The sequence below is a fragment of the Protomyctophum bolini genome (genome assembly GCF_963924005.1).
Source record: "Protomyctophum bolini genome assembly, chromosome: 13".
Classification (NCBI taxonomy): Eukaryota; Metazoa; Chordata; class Actinopteri; order Myctophiformes; family Myctophidae; genus Protomyctophum; species Protomyctophum bolini.
In genome coordinates, this window is record NC_137874.1 from 38,175,614 (window position 1) to 38,196,663 (window position 21,050).

The 21,050-nt window shown below is 43.6% G+C and overlaps 1 protein-coding gene across 1 annotated transcript; it reads right to left on the reverse strand.

Annotated features, from left to right (window-relative positions):
- Positions 1–3,855: 3,855 nt before the first annotated feature.
- LOC308326752 (protein mono-ADP-ribosyltransferase PARP12-like) lies at positions 3,856–20,509 on the reverse strand. Its single transcript, XM_080779771.1, has 13 exons — positions 20,095–20,509; positions 18,449–18,584; positions 17,302–17,605; positions 16,930–17,025; positions 16,645–16,695; positions 16,237–16,363; positions 12,714–12,873; positions 9,244–9,343; positions 8,975–9,071; positions 8,159–8,243; positions 7,063–7,193; positions 6,768–6,919; positions 3,856–5,250 (listed from the first exon to the last, which is right to left on the reverse strand). The coding sequence occupies exons 1-13, from the start codon at positions 20,367–20,369 to the stop codon at positions 4,844–4,846; spliced, it is 2,121 nt and encodes a 706-aa protein (XP_080635897.1). The 5' UTR covers positions 20,370–20,509; the 3' UTR covers positions 3,856–4,843.
- Between the last annotated feature and the right edge of the window lie 541 nt (positions 20,510–21,050).

The window sequence follows — 21,050 nt, forward strand, 5'->3', positions numbered from 1 at the left end:
GCTGGGGACTGGGGTTAAACGTCAAGTATAAAAGTTATTGTATAGTCTGTAATATGACGATGGCGAGATTCAAAAAAAGTAATTGACGAGAGGGGCCTTGGATGAAATCGTTATTTACAGTTGAGATCATCTGACACTGAATCTATAGATTTGAGCAGAAGAATCCCGCTATCGGCCATGGCTACTGTACAGCGTGTCATTGTCCTCTTGTCTGCATGAGGCCAGTTAACCCATTCTGACCTGAGATCAGATTCATACGAGGTTTCCACGGGACACACACTGGTCTGATTAACCCATTCTGACCTGAGATCAGATTCTAAAAATATCAGTCGTTCTTCGAATTTTTCAAAAATAGCAGACCTACAAGCTCGTATCGCGCCACTCGGTGGCGCGATATGAGCTTGTAGATCTGCTATTTTTCAATAGCTAAAGCATAACATGATGCTAACACCAAAATGGGTGCCCGGTCAGAATGGGTTAAACTCAGAAAGGACCCTCCAATGAAACGCCTCAGAGGTCATGCTAGGTGAGCCTTCGGTGTGTGTTTGTCAGCGGAGAGGTGGAGTTGCAACGATGTGCAGTTTACTGTCTGTTTTATTGTTATATTATCTTGAGGATCATAAACCTCCTTCCATACTAGACCAGTGGTTCTCAACATGTGGGTCGGACAACCCTGGTCTCTAAACTACCTCCCCCTGGCCAGCCTGATGGAAGGGGTTAAGGAACTGGTCGGAATAACGTGTTCCTTCCACGCGGTACGTCCGGCCGGGGAAACTCTCCCATGTCAGGTGAAAAGAAGCAGCTTGGACTCCTCATGCATAGAAGGAAGCATGAGGTCAGTCCGCTGCCCCCCCAGGTTGGCAGAGGAGGTATAGCGCCCAGGATTACATTAGATAATTGCCACTGGGTGAAAAGAAAATGGGTTACAAAAATTGTAGGAAAAAAACTAAAAACTAAAAAAACAACATGTGGGTCTCGGACTCGGGTCCCCACCTTTTGTAAAAGACCATTATTGCACCAAAAGTATTCAACAAACTATAGAAACATGGCCTGAAATGTTTGTGAACCACTGTGCAAAACAATACGCCTCTGATCCTAAAATGTAAAACTGTAACGTGTGCCTCCATGGGAGCAACGGTACACAGCTGGTGGATGGAAATGATCGCTCCACCCACGCGGCAGCGGCATTCTGCCGCGTGGGTGGAGCTTCATTTCCATCCACCAGCTGTCTAAAAACCCGGAAGAGACGCCGGCAGCTTCTTTTGGCCGCGCATGGAAGTTCAGGTGTGCCCAGCAGGCTGTATAAGCAGAACTACAAACAAAGAGATTCTATATATAAAGAGGCGACACTCCCATTAAGTCCCATTAAGTCCCATAGTAACGACCAGCGCCCAGTGCCTCCGCCTATTGGAGTGATGACGTAACTTCCAGTTGCTTTAAAATACAGTAAAAAGTCACGCTGTGCAAAACACAAACTTGTTTTCATCCTATTCTACTCTCATATATTGATTTACTCATTCATTCTATTCATCATATTTATGAATGGATCAAAGCAGAAATTAGTAACATAGGCCTATTCATTCAGAATGTCAGGGTGCATGTGTGCACATGCATGTATTGTGCACGTGCGACCATGCATGTTAGTTTGTTTCTAAGTGTTACATAGAAAGTGCTGCCGCCATATTGGAGTGATGCGCCATCTAGTGGTGATTCCAAATATTTGAGGACTGTCGCCTCTTTATATAGAATCTCTTTGCAGCAAAACCAGAACAGAAGAAGAAGAAAATAATTACAAAACAATAAGGAACTATTATGCCCTTTGGGGCTTGACCCCTTAAATAAATAAAATACAATAAATAAAATATTGAAGATCTCTTCTTTACACCAAATCTCTTTGCCGGAAATAGGCTGTCTACAAGCTCACAACAGAAGTGGAAATCTCTGTTGCTGATATTTCTGCTAGCAGGCATGAAGCCCATTAAGTATCGTGTAAGTACAAATTCATGGGCTAACATCACGTAATGGTCTGATTAAATTAATATTGACTTTCCAATTATAATGTTGGCTGTATTTCAACCAGCCGTCGTGCCAAACACTATATTCTAGGTGACACTGCTCCATAGCAGATGCCAAAGGCTATTTACGAGGTTAAAATGACTAAAAGCCAAAGTCGTTCTTCCGTGTTATATTTCCCTGTATAATCAATGTCAAACACTGCATTTGTGATCCCCGGGAGCCACTTTTATTCTGTAAGACAATGTCTGCTTGTCTCATTTAATCCAGACATCGCATTAATCTCAATCTGACACTGACGTTCAGGATGTGAGTTCCCTGGTTGGTTGAGTCGGGATATTGTGTGACCCGGTCTTGTTCTTTCCTACAGCTGTGCATTTCACAGGAACACCAAAAAGCAAAAGCAGAACATTGCAAAAAATATTTTCGGACGAAAATGACTTAAAAGGTAGGGTAAGCCTAGTAAGTTATATATCTCTACTATCGGGGAAGAAACCACCTAACTCCAAAATGTTCATTTTCCAGGAAATGAATAATAGGCCTATACAATTGTCAGTAAATTAAGTTGGTGTTGTGAGTTTATATATTGTCAATTACTTGCATGAGAGGGTAGAGAGGTGGTGGAGATAGTAGCTTTAGTAGACAGTTTGAGGGTTCAATGGAGATAGTACTGTCTGGGTGTACATCAAGCTGCCTCATGCTACAAACAGGAGATATACAGTAGGCTCCTGCCTACTGTATATGGGCCTCATACTGTAGCTCGTGCAAGGCGTACTCACTTAGGAGAAAGTAACACAGTTATCAGCATTTAGTGTTCCAGTTCCTACTTCTATCCCACTCACTCACTCATTCATTCATTCACTCACTCTCCCCATCGCTCTCTTCCTCTCTCCACCCTTCTATCTTTCCCCCATCTCTCTCTCTCTCTCTGTCTCTCCCCTCCATCTCCTCTAAGGACACGGGACAGACAGGGCTTGTCAGGATAATTAAATGGTGTTTTTTTTTTGGGGGGGGGGGGACTCAGGGCTGCTGGCGTCTCACTCCATCAGGCTCAAGGACGACTGCAGTGCGTTTCCAAATCGATCGACTCGGACGCGGCATTTCATTCTCTCTCTGCTGGCAAGTTCACAGTGTCACCAGTGATGAGCACTGTAGTAATGTCATATTCTCATGCTATGTAAATATTGCTGAAAATCTGTATATATATAGCCTACGTATTTCAACTTTTTTCGCGTGTGTGTGTGTGTGTGTTTTTTTGAGTGGTGCAACCACTCCAAGGAACAGCAATGTCCGTATCTATGTGTTGTTCACCTATGTGTCCGCCTATGTGACGTTAATGAGCACCAGTATGACTATTAGTACCAGTAGGGGCGCTGTTGTGCCAGAAACACAGAGAGAGAGAGAGTGCTACACTGTTGCCTGCTAATGAGAGAGAGAGAGAGAGAGAGCGAGAGAGAGAGGGGAGGGGGGGGGGGGAGTTGCAACACTCAGTTCACACGGGTGTGATTTTTTCTATAAGTTAAAGCAGCACTACGGTATGTAACTTTCCTCTTCTACGCCGGATTTAAACACGGTTTCCTGCAAGAGCTCAAATGTTTTACCATTGAGCTAATAATAGAGCCTGCCTGCTTGCTCAGGGGATAAACAGAATACTGACCTTCAGGCCAAAATGTGTGCTAGATCTCGTCTCCAGGTGAGACATGACTTTTGACCTTTGACATGATCTAAATGTCTCAATAGAAGAGCATGGAGACAAAATACAACCACCCCAATTGTATTAACATAATTAAAAAAAAAAAATTAATAAAAAAAACATAAACTAAAATTTACAGGACAGGGGGAACTGTTGTGTCTTAGTTTTTGAAGTTAACTGCAGAAGCGGTGGTCTCAAAAACAGGAGAAAAGTGACAGAAAAAAGACTCGCTCACTTAGACCGAGGCTTAAGAAAATAGCTTTTATTTTTATTTTGATATGCTCATAAATTGCTGTGCCTATATAGGGAGTTAAAATTAGCAAACATTTCATCAGTGCTACAGTATAAGGGTGGATCACAGATAAACAACTCCGAATCAGTTCAGCGCAGGTGCTGGTTGAGTTACTAATCGATGACCTCACCATGGCATTGGTAGGACGTGGACATTAACAGAACTATAAAGTTCACACAGTGTTACATTTGAAATTATGAAGCCAGCCTACACACAACAACAGCCTTACATAATACACAACCATTCAATGTGGCAGTCCTAGGTAGCACTGCAGGGAGAGATCTTCATCTAGATTCAGTCTGAAGGAGTTTGGTGTCTAAATCTGCTGGATTTTCTTAATTTGTTCTATCACTATAAATGACACATCTGCTGTGGAGTGACCAGGGGGTTCTCAACGTTTTTGGCTGGGGAAAATGCTTTGGCCATGTCTCGCGACCCCCGCCCCCCCCTCCCCACCACCAATACAAATTGACTGCTACAATAACCTTAATAATAGTGAAAAAACATCAATAAATATGTCAACTCTAAATTTCCATTTTTCAGCCATTCAGTTGCACATTGTTTTTTTGTGAAAATAATTTGGGGACCCCTCAAAATAATTTGGCTACGCAACCCACGGGTTGAGAACCCTTGACATAGACTACATTATTATCTCCAACTGCAGGGCGCAGTACTAGTTGGACTCCATAGTGTCATGTATGTATCAGTGTCATGTGATCAAAATTATAACATTATAATGGTGTGTAAATCAAACATTTGCCAAATATTTCACATGAACAAGTCTTTGGCCTCGGACACATTTGTCCGTGTATAAGGACATATTGACGACCCCTTCTGTGTCACATTCAAAAAATGATACACTCATTTGCAGGTGCAGGTGCAGGTGCAGGTGCCGGTCTGGGCGCAGCAGCAGCGGGTGTACGGTTCTGTGCAGACGCGTAGTTGTACTGTGCAGACGAGTAGCTGTGCTGTACAGACGAGTAGGACGTGGCGGTCTGCAGCTGGTACTTGACGAGGTACTCGGGGTAGATCTGCTGCTTCTCGAACACCACGAAGATGGACGGGTCGTCTCCGCGGTCCACGCAGCTGTCGTAGAAGACGGTGTCGCCGCCGTCCTTGGAGGGCGGTCGGACGTAGTGGGAGGAGCCCACGGTGTAGTCGCCCACCAGCACACGCGACACGAACATGAACTTGACGGCGGACTGGCCCGTGTAGTTGTGAGAGTACATGGCGTCCCTGGCGAAGTAGCTGCCTGCATGGGGTTATTCAGTGTTTTAGTCTGGCGTCATTAGTCTGACGTCAGTAGCTGCCTGCATGGGGTTATTCAGTATTTTAGTCTGGCGTCATTTTGTAGTGCTACGTTACGTCCGGGTCCAAGTGGCACCAGCTCCCATCCTCATCTCATTGTAAATAGAATATCTAAACGTGTGAATCTTTTTACAATGACGTTATTTTTCAGAAAGGAAGCCATTGAGGGTTAAAATGGGTCTTAATGCTTCCAACTCGAGTAGAATTATTAATGTTTGTACAAGTGTCCATGATAACAAAAATATATGATGTGGATACAATAAAAACTATTATTATCATTATTATTGAAAGTGGCAACAGTCCATTTGCTCGGTAAAATATTTCGGGGGCATATTTAGAATGTGTGCAGGCTTTAGTATGTTGAATCTAGTTTGCATTAATGAGGATTTAGTTGACACAATAAAATAAAATGGCGATAGTAGGCTACGTGGGGCAGACGGCCTGTCACAGCCAGATTTGGGAGAGCAGCGCAGCTTTGTTGTTGCAAGGAAAGCGGTAAAATTAGACTTTCGTGGTTGTTTTCGTCTCAGATTTAGTCCGACGGAGCGTCACAGTATAACTCCATGGGGACACAAAAGCGACACAAAAGTAGGACCCGGAAGTATCTCAGGAGGGGGCGCTCACGTCACAGCTAAAATACTGAATTGGAACAGAGCAGGGGTCACATCGCCACGTTGGCTTGCGGTGGACATTTGGGTCAACATTCCATGTTTGCCGCGGACAAACAAAATGAGTGGACAGAAACACATAAATCGATAGCCCTGAATGACCAGAACAGGTCTGGGGGGTCTTTGCAAATAAAACATTTCAGAACCACTAGTTGGACTCCTAATGTGCCATATAGTGTCATAATAAATAATTGTCATTCATATTCTGAAGAAAACCTGGAGACTTGACATTCAGTAAGTGGGTGTTATGATCTAAATAAGAACATCATAATGGGTGTGAAGTGTGTGAAAATGAAACTCTAAAATCTGCCAGAATTTGGACAACATAAGTCAGACATGTTGGTGACCCCTGGAACAGAGTTGTGGGAGAAGATGGAAAATCTGGATCGGTCGTACTTTTTTTTTCACGTCAAGGATCCCCACATTTCCTATAGTGGTAATACTGAAACATATTACTGTGTTAGCATAGTGACTCAAACATTATAATACTTTCAAGCAAAAGTAATTATAGTTAAATTACCTAGTATGAAATGAACAGAGATGCCAGGCAAGCATAATGGGCTTTTCAGACGATGAACGAGTGATGCAGCTGTTGTCGTCGCCTGGATCGCCTGCGGGCGCGTGCACAAACGAGAACGCACATCGCACGCGACACTTGCACAGGGCCGCGCTCGCTTGCGTCAATGCCCCTCGATTTCTTGCCTCTTGTTGAAAATGAATTACCGAGGTCTGGCGCGTCAAGTCTCTTCCCGTCTGGAAAGCCCTTAAAAATAAACTTGAACACTCAACCTACCTTTCCCGTAAGCAGTCATGTGCGTGCCACAGATCCTCCAGTCAAAGTTGTTGAGGCAGATGGTGTCGGTGTGCTGGGGGTCCGTCCCGTGGAACAGCTTCCTCTCGGCCACGTTCTGACCTCCGTTGTTCCTCTTCCGTTGGTCCTTCAGCCTATACAGAACATTATAGTTATGAAGTCATTTTGGTCAAAATATATATATATATATGGCAGTTCAGCTGTAACAAAGAAAAGCGTGGATATGACGGGCCAATTAAGTGTTGTTTCGGGTTTGTGTTTTTTTTTAAGTACGTACAACTGAAAGGCTTCCCAGAGAGCTTTGTTCTGAATGCGTTCGATGTGCAGAATGTCCACTCCCGTCATGGTGTTGCAGAATAGACCCTCGATTTCCTTGTATTCCGCCGTGGCGGTCGCGAGGGCAACTCTCTGGGAGGGGAAAAGAGGACATGTTAGTTATAATGTTCCCCAAAAAGGAGGAAACACCACTGAACTACTACTGCTAGAATACATCTACCTGCTATCTATCGGGTACTTTCGGCGCATGACAGACGGCACCACACAACCAAACACAAAATGACTTGTCTTTTAGTTCTACTGAATCTTTTCTCCACTAAATTAAATGTGTTAAATGTGTTGTATATATGGAACATTGCACCTTTCTAAATAAAAATTGTTGTATACTGTATATGGAATATGAGCTACTGTGAAGCTGTTCACAAAAGGTTTACCCAACTTTTGCTACTACATGGAAAACATGCACGTACGTACATATGATACTCTTTTTTAGTCTCGTTTGTTTGCTCGCTCTTTCTTGCACTCTTTATTCTATCTCTTTGTTTGCTGTGTTTGCGGTTATGTTATCTATGCTGCTGCAGTGTCTGAAGGAAGCCAAACGAAAATACGTTTTACTCTCATATACCTGTACACAAGATGTAACAATAAAGTACAACCTTGAACCTGAACACCTCCCTAACATTTTAGTCTAGTTTGTATCCGTTGACAAAATTGACAATATATTTAGTCCTAATTTTAGTTATCATAGCTTAGTTTTTACTTAGTTTTCATCAGTGAAAAAAGGTAGTCGACAAATAGTTTTAGTCGACTAATAGTTTTAGTCGACGAAGTCAACACGGCTCAATTGGCAGAGATTAATATTCGTTTTAGAGTTTAGAAGTGAGTATGAAACTGTGAGATGCAGAGATTAAGTATGTATTACATGTATAAGCTATGGGTAACAACACACTGTGGTGAAAGCCAATCCAGACGGATGTGAAGACAGAAATGATCAAAATGATGTGATCATTTAAGATTTCAGTGGCTCTTGATCTCATTTGGGGTAAATATACTTTACTAAATTACAGTTTATTGTATGTACGAATGCAGTAAAATACCTTGTATCCCGTTTCGGGAGTTTGGGACTTGTCCCAGTGTCCCGGCAGAGCTGTGAAGTTTGACAGATTCCGTGCAGGTCTTCGGCTGGAGAAAAAGGAAGATTTAAGTAAACATTTACAAAACTATTTTGTCAATATCTAGGGCAGGCGTATTCAACAGCATGTGCTCGTTAACGCTCGTCAGTTAATGTCAAGGCAATTATGTTTATGCACTGTCAAATAGGTCTACATCTATTTAAAGGTAGCATACTTTATAGACATACATTACCCTGTGCTATACTGTGCACAAATGTATTACCATTTTTTTGCGCTCTGCGCGCACGCTGTGCGGCCCCCCAATACACAATAATTCTGCCCCTATGGGCCTCATGGCTACAGAAACAGGAGATAGGCTCCTGCCCCTATGGGCCTCAGGGCTACAGAAACAGGAGATAGGCTCCTGCCCCTATGGGCCTCATGGCTACAGAAACAGGAGATAGGCTCCTGCCCCTATGGGCCTCATGGCTACAGAAACAGGAGATAGGCTCCTGCCCCTATGGGCCTCATGGCTACAGAAACAGGAGATAGGCTCCTGCCCCTATGGGCCTCATGGCTACAGAAACAGGAGATAGGCTCCTGCCCCTATGGGCCTCATGGCTACAGAAACAGGAGATAGGCTCCTGCCCCTTTTTACACTTCAACAGTGGGTGCAGGGCCAATCATGGAAGCAGGTAGGGCCGCACACCATTCTTTGTAAGATGGAACGGTGTGCGGGGCCCTACCCGTGTTGTGCGGGGCCACACCTGAACTTCATAAAAAGGACATTCAATACATTACCTTGTTTTTATGACGTGTGCGTCATGTGAAGAAACAAAGACAGGTCGTCTTCTCAACAGCCTCTTAGTGCCATACCGTTTGTTTGTCTGGATCATATCTGGAAAAAGAAAATAATAAATGGTAATACAATATATTTATTGTAATAGTTAGAAATGACATACAGTACATGGGCCCAGACCGCTAGCCTCCCCTGGCCAGACTATATCACTGCCTTTTGAGAACCGGCAGATTTGTGTCTATATGCTATATGATGACCTTGGACCTCTGACCTTGGAAACTTAGCACGTATGTCTGTGACCCCGCGGTGAACTCCACCTCAGCCTTGTCATCGTTCTGGAACTTCTGCTCCAGCTCTGCACTGCTGACGCTCTGGAGAGCACACGCACACGCACACGCACACGCACACACCATAGACTGTAAAAAATATGGACAAAGCGTCTAATATGAACGTAAAATGAAGCCTGTCAGTCCTTGCAATGGAAGTCGCCATCTTTCTAGATCCGTTTGGGCCCAGCTGGCCCATTGGCTGGCCCAGACAACGAGGCGGGACTTCCCCCCTTCTTCTTCGTTGGTTTTTATTTTGACTCGAGTGGGTGGGGGATCCCGTTCATAGACTGTAACGGTAGCCACGCCCCTCAGAACATGCGCGACTTTATGGTAATTTTTTTAATAAATGGGACCATAATTTTCCAAAAAGAATATTATGACATTAGAAATGAGACTTTAAACTAGTGACTGGAAGCAAAAAGTATTCATGACCATGTTTATTAACCCTCTTATTCCCAGCCTTAAATCACATCTTTTTGTGGCTTAGGCCAGATTTGGCGACTTTTTGAATGACAATAGAAAAATGTGAGATATGACCACAATGGCATGAAATATCTCATTTTCAAGCTGCATGTCTCTACTTCACAATGAAAAAAGAATTATGACTCTAGCATGTTCCTTCGTTGACTTATAAGCATTTTAGTACAACTTGGTTTCACTGTTCACTGAAAACCAAGGTGTATTAAAATGCTTATTACTAAACAATGGAATATGCTAGAGTCATAATTTTTCTTTCATTGTGAAGTAGAGACATGCAGCTTTAAAATGAGATATTTCATGCCATTGTGGTCATATCTCACATTTTTCGATTGCCATTCAAAAAGTCGCCAAAGCTGGCCAATGCTGGCCAATGCCCCATTTCTTAATTCGTCATTTTCATGCAAAAAGAAAAAACAGCGGTCTAAATAAATTATATATATATAATCCGGCAGTTTAACTGTAACACCCAAAACTGCCACCAGATGGCGGGAAAGCACCATTATGCTGAAAATGCCGTTAGAGTCAAATCTCTTGACATCACTTCCTGTTCAAGGGAGTAAACAAGAAGTAAAAGATTGTCCCCTACAAGATAGCCTCACTCTCTCGGAATGCTAGGCTAACAATAGCTTCATCATAAGTTAGTCTAAAATCACCCAAATCGAGCCCAGAAAGTCCCAAAATATCAGATTTTTTGCCGCGATTCACATAGAGAAAAAAATCGGAAAAAAATGATAATTTTATTAATTTTTTTTGGAATTATTGTCTACCACGTCCACAACGTCCTTGGCCTTGAGGGATTAGTTGATACCACGTCAAAAAACACGTCGTTGGCCATGAACCAGTTAAGGTAACTAGAATTTCGGCCCCCTTCGGGGGCCTCATCCCAGTGTCGTTGCAGCGCAATATGGGAAGAAAGAAATTGCGGGAGTTCAGTTGACAGACTCCACTTCATGTTTCAGCTGTGTTTTTAAACTCAGTAGTGTGCCCTGCACACAGCGCACACTCGCAATTGCAGCTGGAGGGCGACGCGACACACACACACGCCAACACACACACACAGAGCGATGTGTGGATAAATCACTGAGATTTGGGAAATGTGTTCTGAATGGGCCTGAATATATGTGTGTAGGCTGCAACAATGATTTCATAAAGTGTAGTTTAGTTTGAACAGGCAACTAATGTAGTGATAGATTAATTGAATGGGCCTGAATAGATAGATAGATAGATTTCTTTATTTTTGTGTCATGCACCAAAGGCGCCCAGCCCACATGGGCTTACAGGACACACCATATCATTGCATTCAATATTGCATTGTGTACAATAAACAGATATGTTTTGTTGATATTCCCTTTTTTTTTTACACAAACAAAAGATTCCACTTCATGTTTCAGCTGTGTTTTGAAACTCAGTAGTGTGCCCTGCACACAGCGCACACTCGCAATTGCAGCTGGAGGGCGACGCGACACACACACACACACACACACACACACACACACACACACACACACACACACACACACACACACACACACACACACACACACACACACACACACACACACACACAGAGCGATGTGTGGATAAATCACTGAGATTTGGGAAATGCGCACGCAAGCACAGAATGCACGGCGTTACAGGATTGTATAGGTCACCAGTTTTGGTGTGACACACACGGCTTCCACATTTAGCTTCATACTGGGTGAAAGTGTCGTTATATAGGCGAGTAATAATTGCGGCTGGAGGGCGACGCGACACACACACACACACACAGGGCGATGTAGTAAATATAGGCGAGTATTAATAATGTGCATGGATAGTGCGTGAGTTTGGGTTCAAATCTGCGCACACTCGCAATTGCAGCTGGAGGGCGACGCGCCACACACACACACACACACGATGTGATTTGGGAAAAGCACTGAAAGAACAAACGATGCACGGGCGTGCAAGCGATTAAGCACGCACAGGCAAATGTTTACACACACACACACACACACACACACACGATGTGATTTGGGAAAAGCACAGAAAGAACAAACGATGCACGGGCGTGCAAATGATTAAGCACGCACAGAAGCACGCACAGGCAAATGTTTGGAGAAGCTGAGAAGCACACGCATGCAACATGCTGTAATGACCTGTTTTGGTTTCTTTTGCGTGACTGGCTCGCAAACGTTTGGCGTGTATTGAGAAAGTGCGGAGCGTTTTCGTCGTGGCATGATGTATTCCAGTCCAGTTGTTGGCGGTGGCAAGCATGAGTCTTGTTTGTTCACTTTGTTGTTCACGTTGTTGTTGTTTGTAGAGTGGGCGAGTCCGTTTAGTAGTACAGTGGGTCGGTCACACACAGCACAGAGGAGCAGTGAAAGGGGGAGGAGGCTCTGTGCTGGTGGAGAGTTTGGCAAACATGACGATTTTGACGTCACAGAAAGTTGTCCCATGGGATCGTGTGGTGATGTAAAACAATATTTATAGAGTAATTAAGACATTTCTTTCAATTAAATGTAGCCTATATGTATTCTGGGAGTGTGCCGAATTTATTTTGCATATAGAGATGTGTGGTAAAAGTGTGGTTCGGTCGGAGAAAGCTGTTGGATAAACGGCCACTGTGCTTATGTACCCCTGTCTATTAGGGTAGCAGGATACAGTCTAGGTAAAGTTGGGCCCAAATACATGGACTTCTATGGGGCTATGGGGGGGTGCGTGTGTGTGTGTTCGTCAGAGCGTGTTATTTTTGAAAAGTCTTGAAAATGTGCCTCAAATCTTTGAATATATATTCTTTCACAGTTTCAGTTTTTTAACTCAAATCTTTGCTTCTGGGGAGGTCCTTGGAACAACACATTTTCAGATGGGCGTCAGGCGGAGGTTTTTCAGATTATTATAATAAAATAAAAAATTCGACGTCAGGCCTAAATGGGTTAATGGCCGTTCAACTCACGGTTGAAGCGTACTGGTTCCAGGCTCCGGACTCGTCCTCCCAGTACCAGGCCCAGTCCGTGGTGAGGATGAAGGTCGGCTCCAGAACAGAGGAGACGGTGGAGAGGCGCCGCACTCCGTTGGGCCCGCGGGTCATGGTGTCGAAGCACACGACACAGCGGCTGTAGAGGAGACATCACACACGGGTCAACACGGTCTGGACTCTGGACACAGCCACTGTAGAGGACAGTGGTTTTCAACCCGCGGACCACCAGGTGTCCTTGAGGGAGTTCCAGGTGGTCCCCAACTAAATGATAAGAGAGTTTCGTAACCAAATGGACCCTCTTAGATCTTGAACTCTTGAGAGCGTTTGCTCTGTTATCTCTCCTAATGGTACCAACATCAATACAGCATGGAATTGTGGACAAAATAACAATAACAAAAAGAGATTCTTTAGTTTTGGGTATGAGAGGCAAAATCTCATGGTGGTCTGTGGCTCAAATGCCAAATAATTAATGGGCCTTGGATGTGAAAAAGGTTGAAAACCACTGCGATAGGAGAAATCACACAGGCTGGTAATAAACTACATGGGCTGGACACAGCGACTGTATAGGATAATTACAGTAGTAATAAACGACATGGGCTGGACACAGCGACTGTATAGGAGAAATCACATAATACACGTTTAGACTGCATCTGTGATGAAGGAGCAGGTACCAGGGGCCTATTTCACGAATCTTGGATGAACTAATCCAGGATATAGGCCAAAGCCAGGCTTTTTAAATCCTGATCTTTACAGCCTGGTTTATTCCGTTCCACTAAAGCCAAGCGAGGCTCAGAATTGGCGGATTTGGCGAGCCGGGATCAGCAAGCCTGGCTTAATAGACAGTCTGGCTTTTTGTCTCTAGACCCCTTCTGTGGATCAAAGATTTACTGATCCTTCTTCTTCATGGGGTATTAAGGCAGTTTGCATCCTTAATAGTTGCATTACAGCCCCCTTCTGTATATCTCATTATCTTTACCAATCTATTCAAGACTTACTGATACAAGGACTTAAGCTTCTAAAATAAATACTGCTGCTGTAATTAAAGAGAGAACATACTCTCAATAGTGGATAGACTGAATGATTAACTACCCCAAAAATATAGTTTACATTTTACCACTACTATTAACTTAAAACAGAATTCTTAATATTGTAAGCATAATGATATTGTCACATTGTGATATTTGGCCATAACTCCCTCCTCTGAGGGAGGTACCTTTGGGGAAGGGGGTTGTTTTCCAGACAGGGGCAAGACTGGTGAGGTTCATAGGTTCATGGGTTCATTTAGCATGCCAAAGTTTGTGCTATTGCCATTGAGAATGCATTGGGCGTTTAAGTTAAATAACTCAGAAACTACAAAACATTTCAAAGTAAAAAGTTCCAGCATGTGTTTCCACAGTAAGCTGAATTTTACAAAGTGTGAATGGAGTTTCTAGGTGAAAGTGATTTTTTGAAGTGCCACTATCTGCCTATAAATGTCTCAAATTTGAAAGCACTATATTTCTAAAACTATGAAACATTTAAAAGATTCCTTTTCAGGCACACATGTCCACCGTAGGATGAACCTAAATAGGTTTGAATGGGGTTTCTAGGTGTAAGTATGTAGGACTAGTAGTGGGTGAAACGTTACAATATGTTGTAAAACAATGAGTAATGGTAATATTTAGTAGTTTTCACTTTTACAAAGAATAATAATATAATATAATAATTATTCTTAACCGTGCACTTGCACGACAGCAAACCTATTCATGGGAAACATTCACCAAAAGCAGCTGATCTACAAGCTCACAAGCTGTCATGATGTTGTGCAGCCTATATATTTTGGCTATTTGATTTTATATAGTGCTTAAATTAGTCCTTGAATGCAGACCGATACAAATAAGGCAACATTAACCCATAATAATTGAATAAATCTGGAAAACATCATTGGTTTGTGATCAGTTTGACTGCTTAATGAACAGTAAAGACATCAGGATTAGGTTAAACCTGGCTGTTAGCCTGGTCCGGAGCAGGCTAAGTCCAAAGCATAAGTTTCCATGGTAACTAATGTAGCATCACTTTCATGAAACCGAATCAAGCCTCAACATATCCAGGTTAACTGGTTAAGTTAATCTGGCAAGATCAACCATCTTTCATGAAACCGGTTAAGCACTGATCCAGGATATATTAAGCCAGGATATGTGTTAAAGCCCGGCTTAATCTCTAATCCAAGTTTCGTGAAATAGGCCCCAGCTCTATGAGCCCGGGTTCTAACTGGCAACCTTGCGGTTCCCATCCGGTCGCTCTACCCCTGAGAAACCGCCGCCCCCGCAATGTGGCAGTGTACTGTATGCTAACTAGAGCAATGGTGCTTGGAAAAGCTCTGCCCGTGTGTGTGTGTGTGTGTGTGTGTGTGTGTGTGTGTGCATGTTAGAGAGTGTTATGAGGAAGGGAGGGGTTACATCGTGTTTTGTTTAGTTTTGTGCACCATGACAACGTGAATGTCCCTAACCCTATGATAATCTCATTATGTAAAGCACTTTGCAACACGACTTTGAAAGGTGCTATGTAAATAAAGTTTGAATATTATATTATGTGTTAAAACTAGTACATATAGGCATTACACACTACGCATATCAGAACGCTCGCTTCAAATTAAAAACAACGTCGTAACGGCGTAACTGCTCTGCCTGGTTTTATTCCTGAACGTAACCTCAGTTTGTAAATACATCAAAGATGCGAATATAATCCATTTCTAATGGATGAAGCCTTGGCCTGGAAGAGAGGTGGACCTTCTTAGAGTGTTTCAACCCTCAACCACTACACTCTCCAGTTGGCGGGTCAGGCTGGTCAGCAGTGATTGGCCAAGTCACTGCCCCTCTCCTCCAGGCTTCCAGCTATAGACGAATCCCGAGCGCAGCCATCACCGAGGTCAGTCAGCACCGTGGGGAGGGCCACACCTGGCCAACAGGGAAGTCAGCAAACTGCCGGGCCAGGGGAAGCAAACCAGTGCTGACCACACAACCACCCCTCCGCGGACCACACAACCCCCTCCACTGTCCTTTCTCTCATGCCAGAACTAATTGGAGGCAGAAAATAATTTGGGGCGAGGCGGGCGAGCATGGGTTTACTGTACATACCTGAAGTGCCTAAAAGAATGTGCACAAAGAAATATGGTGAGGCAGCTTTTTGCTTCTACGGCCCAACAGCATGGAATAAACTTCTATTCGAGCTCAGACACGCACCCTCTGTAGAAATTTTTAAATCTCAACTCAAGACTCACCTCTTTTAGTTGAGTTTTAATATGCACGTTCCTACCCTGTCCTGACTGATTTGCTGCATGTGGTGTTTTTATTTGTTTTTATTTATTTTATGTTCTTATATTCAATTTTGTTCTTTGCCATTGTTTTATCATTTTAACTACTTGTGTTTTATTGTATTCTATTTTTGTGTCCTGCCCTGTGAAGCACTTTGAGCTGCATTTATGTATGAAAGGTGCTATACAAATAAAGTTTATTATTACCTGGATGTGTTTTTGGGGTCACAGTAGTCTCTCTCAATCTCCACCTGGTTTTCCAAAGCAGTCCACTGTCGTCCGTCTCTGACCTCCCACCTGTAGGGCAGTGCGGAATGGGCTCTGAAGCACCGGTCTGAAACAGCAGAAAACCACCCGCATGCGACGGGTTAAATTAAATGAATGGGCTCTGAAGCACCGGTCTGAAACAGCAGAAAACCACCCGCATGCGACAGGTTCAATTAAATGAATGGGCTCTGAAGCACCGGTCTGAAACAGCAGAAAACCACCCGCATGCGACAGGTTCAATTAAATGGAGATGAATACCCTCAATCAAACACATTATTAAAACATTTTTTTCTTTAGAAACAACACAATATAATAATTACTTTTCATATACTGTTCATTACTACTCACCGGCATGTTTGCAGTTGCCCTTGATGAAGAACATGCATATCTCCGTTTTATCTAAGAAAGAAAAATCAAAACAAAACAAAATATTACTTTGTGAATGAATAGCTTACCCTATACAACTGATAAACCAGTGGTTTTCTACCAGTGGTCCGGGGACGGGAACTGCCCATAGATCCGAAGTCCCGTTAGTTCGAACATGCATTAAGGTTGGCGAACATTGTTGAGAGTGCACAATAAAACCACTGTGATGAACTGATAAAGCCTGAGAAAGTGTCTTTGTGTCTTTACCTTTCATCGAGTTGTTCTTCGGCTTTCCTCTCTGTCTCTCGTATTGCTTGGCAGTCTGTGCGGGGCCATCGCTGGTAGGCGTCACGGCCATGCCGCCTAGAGCAGTGGTGGACACAAGTGACTAAGTACTTTTTTTTTTGTAAACGTTTTTGGCTTTTGTGCCTTTATTGATAGTTACAGTGAAGACGGCCGGACAGGAAAGATGGATATAGAGCACTAATACTATCTCTCTGTTTCTGGCAACAACAGCGCCCCTACTGGTACCGATAGTCATATACTGGTGCTCATGGTACATAGGTAAACACGGACATTGCTGTTCCTTGGAGTGGTTGCACCACTCAAAAATGTGAGTATACTTTTTCCACCACTGACCTGCAGCAGCACAGAGGCCGTCGACAGGCGATAGCGGTCGTTGCTGCTGTTGGCTTTGGTGGTTGTTGCTGCTGTTGTGGCGTTCCTGGACGTTCAAGGTCTGCTTGTTCATGTAAACGGACTTCATGGAGGCGAGCAGCTGGGCGCTCACCCCTCTGTCCTGCAGGGTTCTCCGCGGCTGAGGCTCGTGGAAGTCGTGCGCCTTCGGACAGCTACAGGGAGCCTTCAGGTACCTCTCGCAGATGTGGAGCCGCGGGCAGCTGTCACCCGCCTGGCAGCGCTCGTTGTTGTAGTCGTAGCATATCTAAAGAAGAAGAAAATGACGAGAAATGGCGGTGGGCACATAACAGACTACTGCATGAGGCAAATATTTAGTATAGAGGGTATGTGCGTTTAGCTGAATGTGTAAAAAAAAACTACTTTCTGGCCTTGACAGCCCACACATCCAAACAGAAAAGATGTATTAAACGATGTTAAACGACGTTAAACTCACTTTGCCACTCATTTTGCCATTAACTTCATACATGCGCATACCCTCTATTGTTGTTCTATTCAGACACAAGACCGCGCACACGCACGCACTTCAGAACGTTTTTTTTCTTTTTGTTTTAATGCATTTCAATATTCCAGTCAATTTAAATTCAGTTTCCTCTACACGTTGATCCATCAGTTTATGCACTTTAAAAATAAATAAATAGGCTAATTAGTAATTAATGCGTTGCAAACAAGAACATGCAGGCCACTTACAGCCGGAGGCACCAGGCTCTGGTCGTTCTGGTTAGTTCATTCATACTGACAGCCGGAAGCACCAGGCTCTGGTCGTTCTGGTTAGTTCATTCATACTGACAGCCGGAAGCACCAGGCTCTGGTCGTTCTGGTTAGTTCATTCATACTGACAGCCGGAAGCACCAGGCTCTGGTCGTTCTGGTTAGTTCATTCATACTGACAGCCGGAAGCACCAGGCTCTGGTCGTTCTGGTTAGTTCATTCATACTGACAGCCGGAAGCACCAGGCTCTGGTCGTTCTGGTTAGTTCATTCATACTGACAGCTGGAAGCACCAGGCTCTGGTCGTTCTGGTTAGTTCATTCATACCGACAGCCGGAAGCACCAGGCTCTGGTCGTTCTGGTTAGTTCATTCATACTTACAGCCGGAAGCAGGCCCTGGTCGTTCTGGAGCAGCAAGGAACGCAGTTCGTTCAGGGTCAGGTACGTCAGGCCATGTCTTCTCAGAACCGGCGAGTTCTGGGAGGAGTTCAGGTCGTGTCCGAACCGACATGGTGTCCTAAAGGAAGTAGTAGTTAGTTGTTGTTGTTGTTGTTCTAAACTTGTTTGTCAATTCCTAGCGCCGTTTGGAATCTCACTATACTCGCTCTTAGCTCTGAGAAGAGGTTCCATATGGAGGTATCCCTGCATTGGTAGAAAGGGGGTCATCCAAAGCCATCCAAAAACAGTGGCAAAAAACCATTTTGCAGTGCCGTTTCCAAAAAGTAAAGGCTAGCTGCAGATAATACATTTAGGCACGTAAGATTTTTAGACAAGGGTGAAACTGCTTAAACCTGTGAGTTCATCCTGCTATATAGCGGACAGTGACTTTTATCACTCAAGAATGCTTTCAAAATAGACCACCTGTGGTAACTTGTTGACAGAGGCAATAGAGCCTTTAAGGGTCAACTGGCTGGCGCACGCACGCGAAATGTTTACTTATGTCCACATAATAAGAAGTAGTAGTACAGGAATACCTTGTACAAAGGACATAAACACTGCCATGCAGTGCAGTTTGACAGTGGGAGAGACAGCCAGTTACAACGTGCATGGACGGCAAAGTATCGTTACATACACTAGTACAGCTGACATGTCGGACAAAGGGTAGCAAACCTAAATCATGGATAAAGGAAACCACGCCTCGTCCAAATTGAGCGGCTTCCTATAATGGCTGAAACTTCAGCAATACCTCGCTAACTGCCTGGATCTCCTTTTGGAAAGTTTACATCTGTAGCCTAGCTGTGAGATGGTCTGCACTAGCTGCTGATACTTCAGCACTTTGGTTAGAAAGGCTTCTTCCAGGCTATAGTCAAAGGAACACCTCTCTATGGTTTTCATTTACAACAATGACATCAGGGCCGTGTTAGCTGAAATGTTAGACACACACACACACACACACACATGCACACACACACACACACACACACACAGAGAGAGAAAGAAGGAAATGTGCCTGCTTGGATCTCCTACTCATTTCAACAGCAACTTCAACAAGGCAATTAGGTAAATTAATCCACAGAGTCCTGTAAGAAAGACACATCATATCTTCCCTATTGTATAAAAAGCATTTTTATCAGATCGGTGGCCATTTTCTCATTGTTTTTCCACCGTCCTTTCATCTACGCGACCCTATCGGTTGGGAGGTGTATTGCACTGTGATTACATTATAACTCTATGATAAAGTGGCCACCTTTCAGATTTAAATGCATTTTATTAAACAGTACGTATGATGCGGGTTCTAATACCCACCCGGGGAGGATTAGAACATCCGTGGCTCTGGGATGAGACCTTTATATTTATTGTGGACCTTAAAGTTGTAAATGTAGCAAGGTGTGTAAAACAGGGTGAAGTCCCGCGGTGAACCATAATGGCTAGGACGTTATTAAAGTTTTAGTGACAGCTGAAGATCAGTTTAATAGACAAAACAAAACTCGACCTTGAATTAGCCTTAAAAATACTACTAATTCGTTCATTTAAAAAGATAGTTAATGTTCCAACAACGAGAAGAAGAACAATAGAACCAACCTTACCTCCCCCGTCCAAACGCACAGTCTCCAAGCAGGAACTTCTTACACAGGTGTAGGCTGGGACATCCATGACAGTTGCTTCTGCTGCAGATTCTCAGAGAGGTCTTTGAGATCACCGTCTGGTGCCCGTTGAGCACTGCTCGACAGAACTTCTCCCGGTTAGAGATGATCTCTCTGACGTTCTCCTGCAGGGCGACGTTAGCCACCAACTCGTCGACGTTCACCGAGCCGTTGTTCGCGCAGATAAATCTGGTTATTTGGATCTCTGCGGCTGCCATGGCCCATCTGAGTCTGGGTTGAGTTGTGAAAGAATGATAGATATTAAACTATATCTGACTGCCACAACAATGACAACACGTACGTTGTTGACTGACTGACTGAATGCTGGAGAACGTCGGAAGTGGGACTGTGTGTGGGAGTCGCCGAGTCGGAGAGACGCTCCTTGTTTGGAAAGCCTGGTGAGGCGAGTCATCAGTCAATGATGATAGGAAAACGAAACTAAGAAGTGTGCTAATTCAGGATGTCTGTTATTACACTGCTGTCCGCTAGGAGGGCTCTTGAGTCATAATCAGGGTGTAATAATTGTCGAGTGGTGTAATATTATGCACAATATATATTAAGATTGTATACAATTACAGACGGAGAGTCAACAGTCAACACGATGCTGCATTAAGACTAGTCAGTGTGCTTTATTCAACTGTCCCCCGGTGCCCCCGTGCCCAGGTACCAAGGTTCCTACCACAGTATAAGCCATAATATAATATAATATTATTATACTACAATAATAATACAGACAGTGGTGGAGAGAATGTTTAGTAGAAGTATCAATACTGCAATATAGAAATACAATACTGTTAGTCACATGATGTTAAAAGTCCGGAATTCAAAATGTACTTGGGTACGTCCACAACATTATTGTCATAAAAATGTACCAAAAGTAAAAGTAGCCTACTCATTAT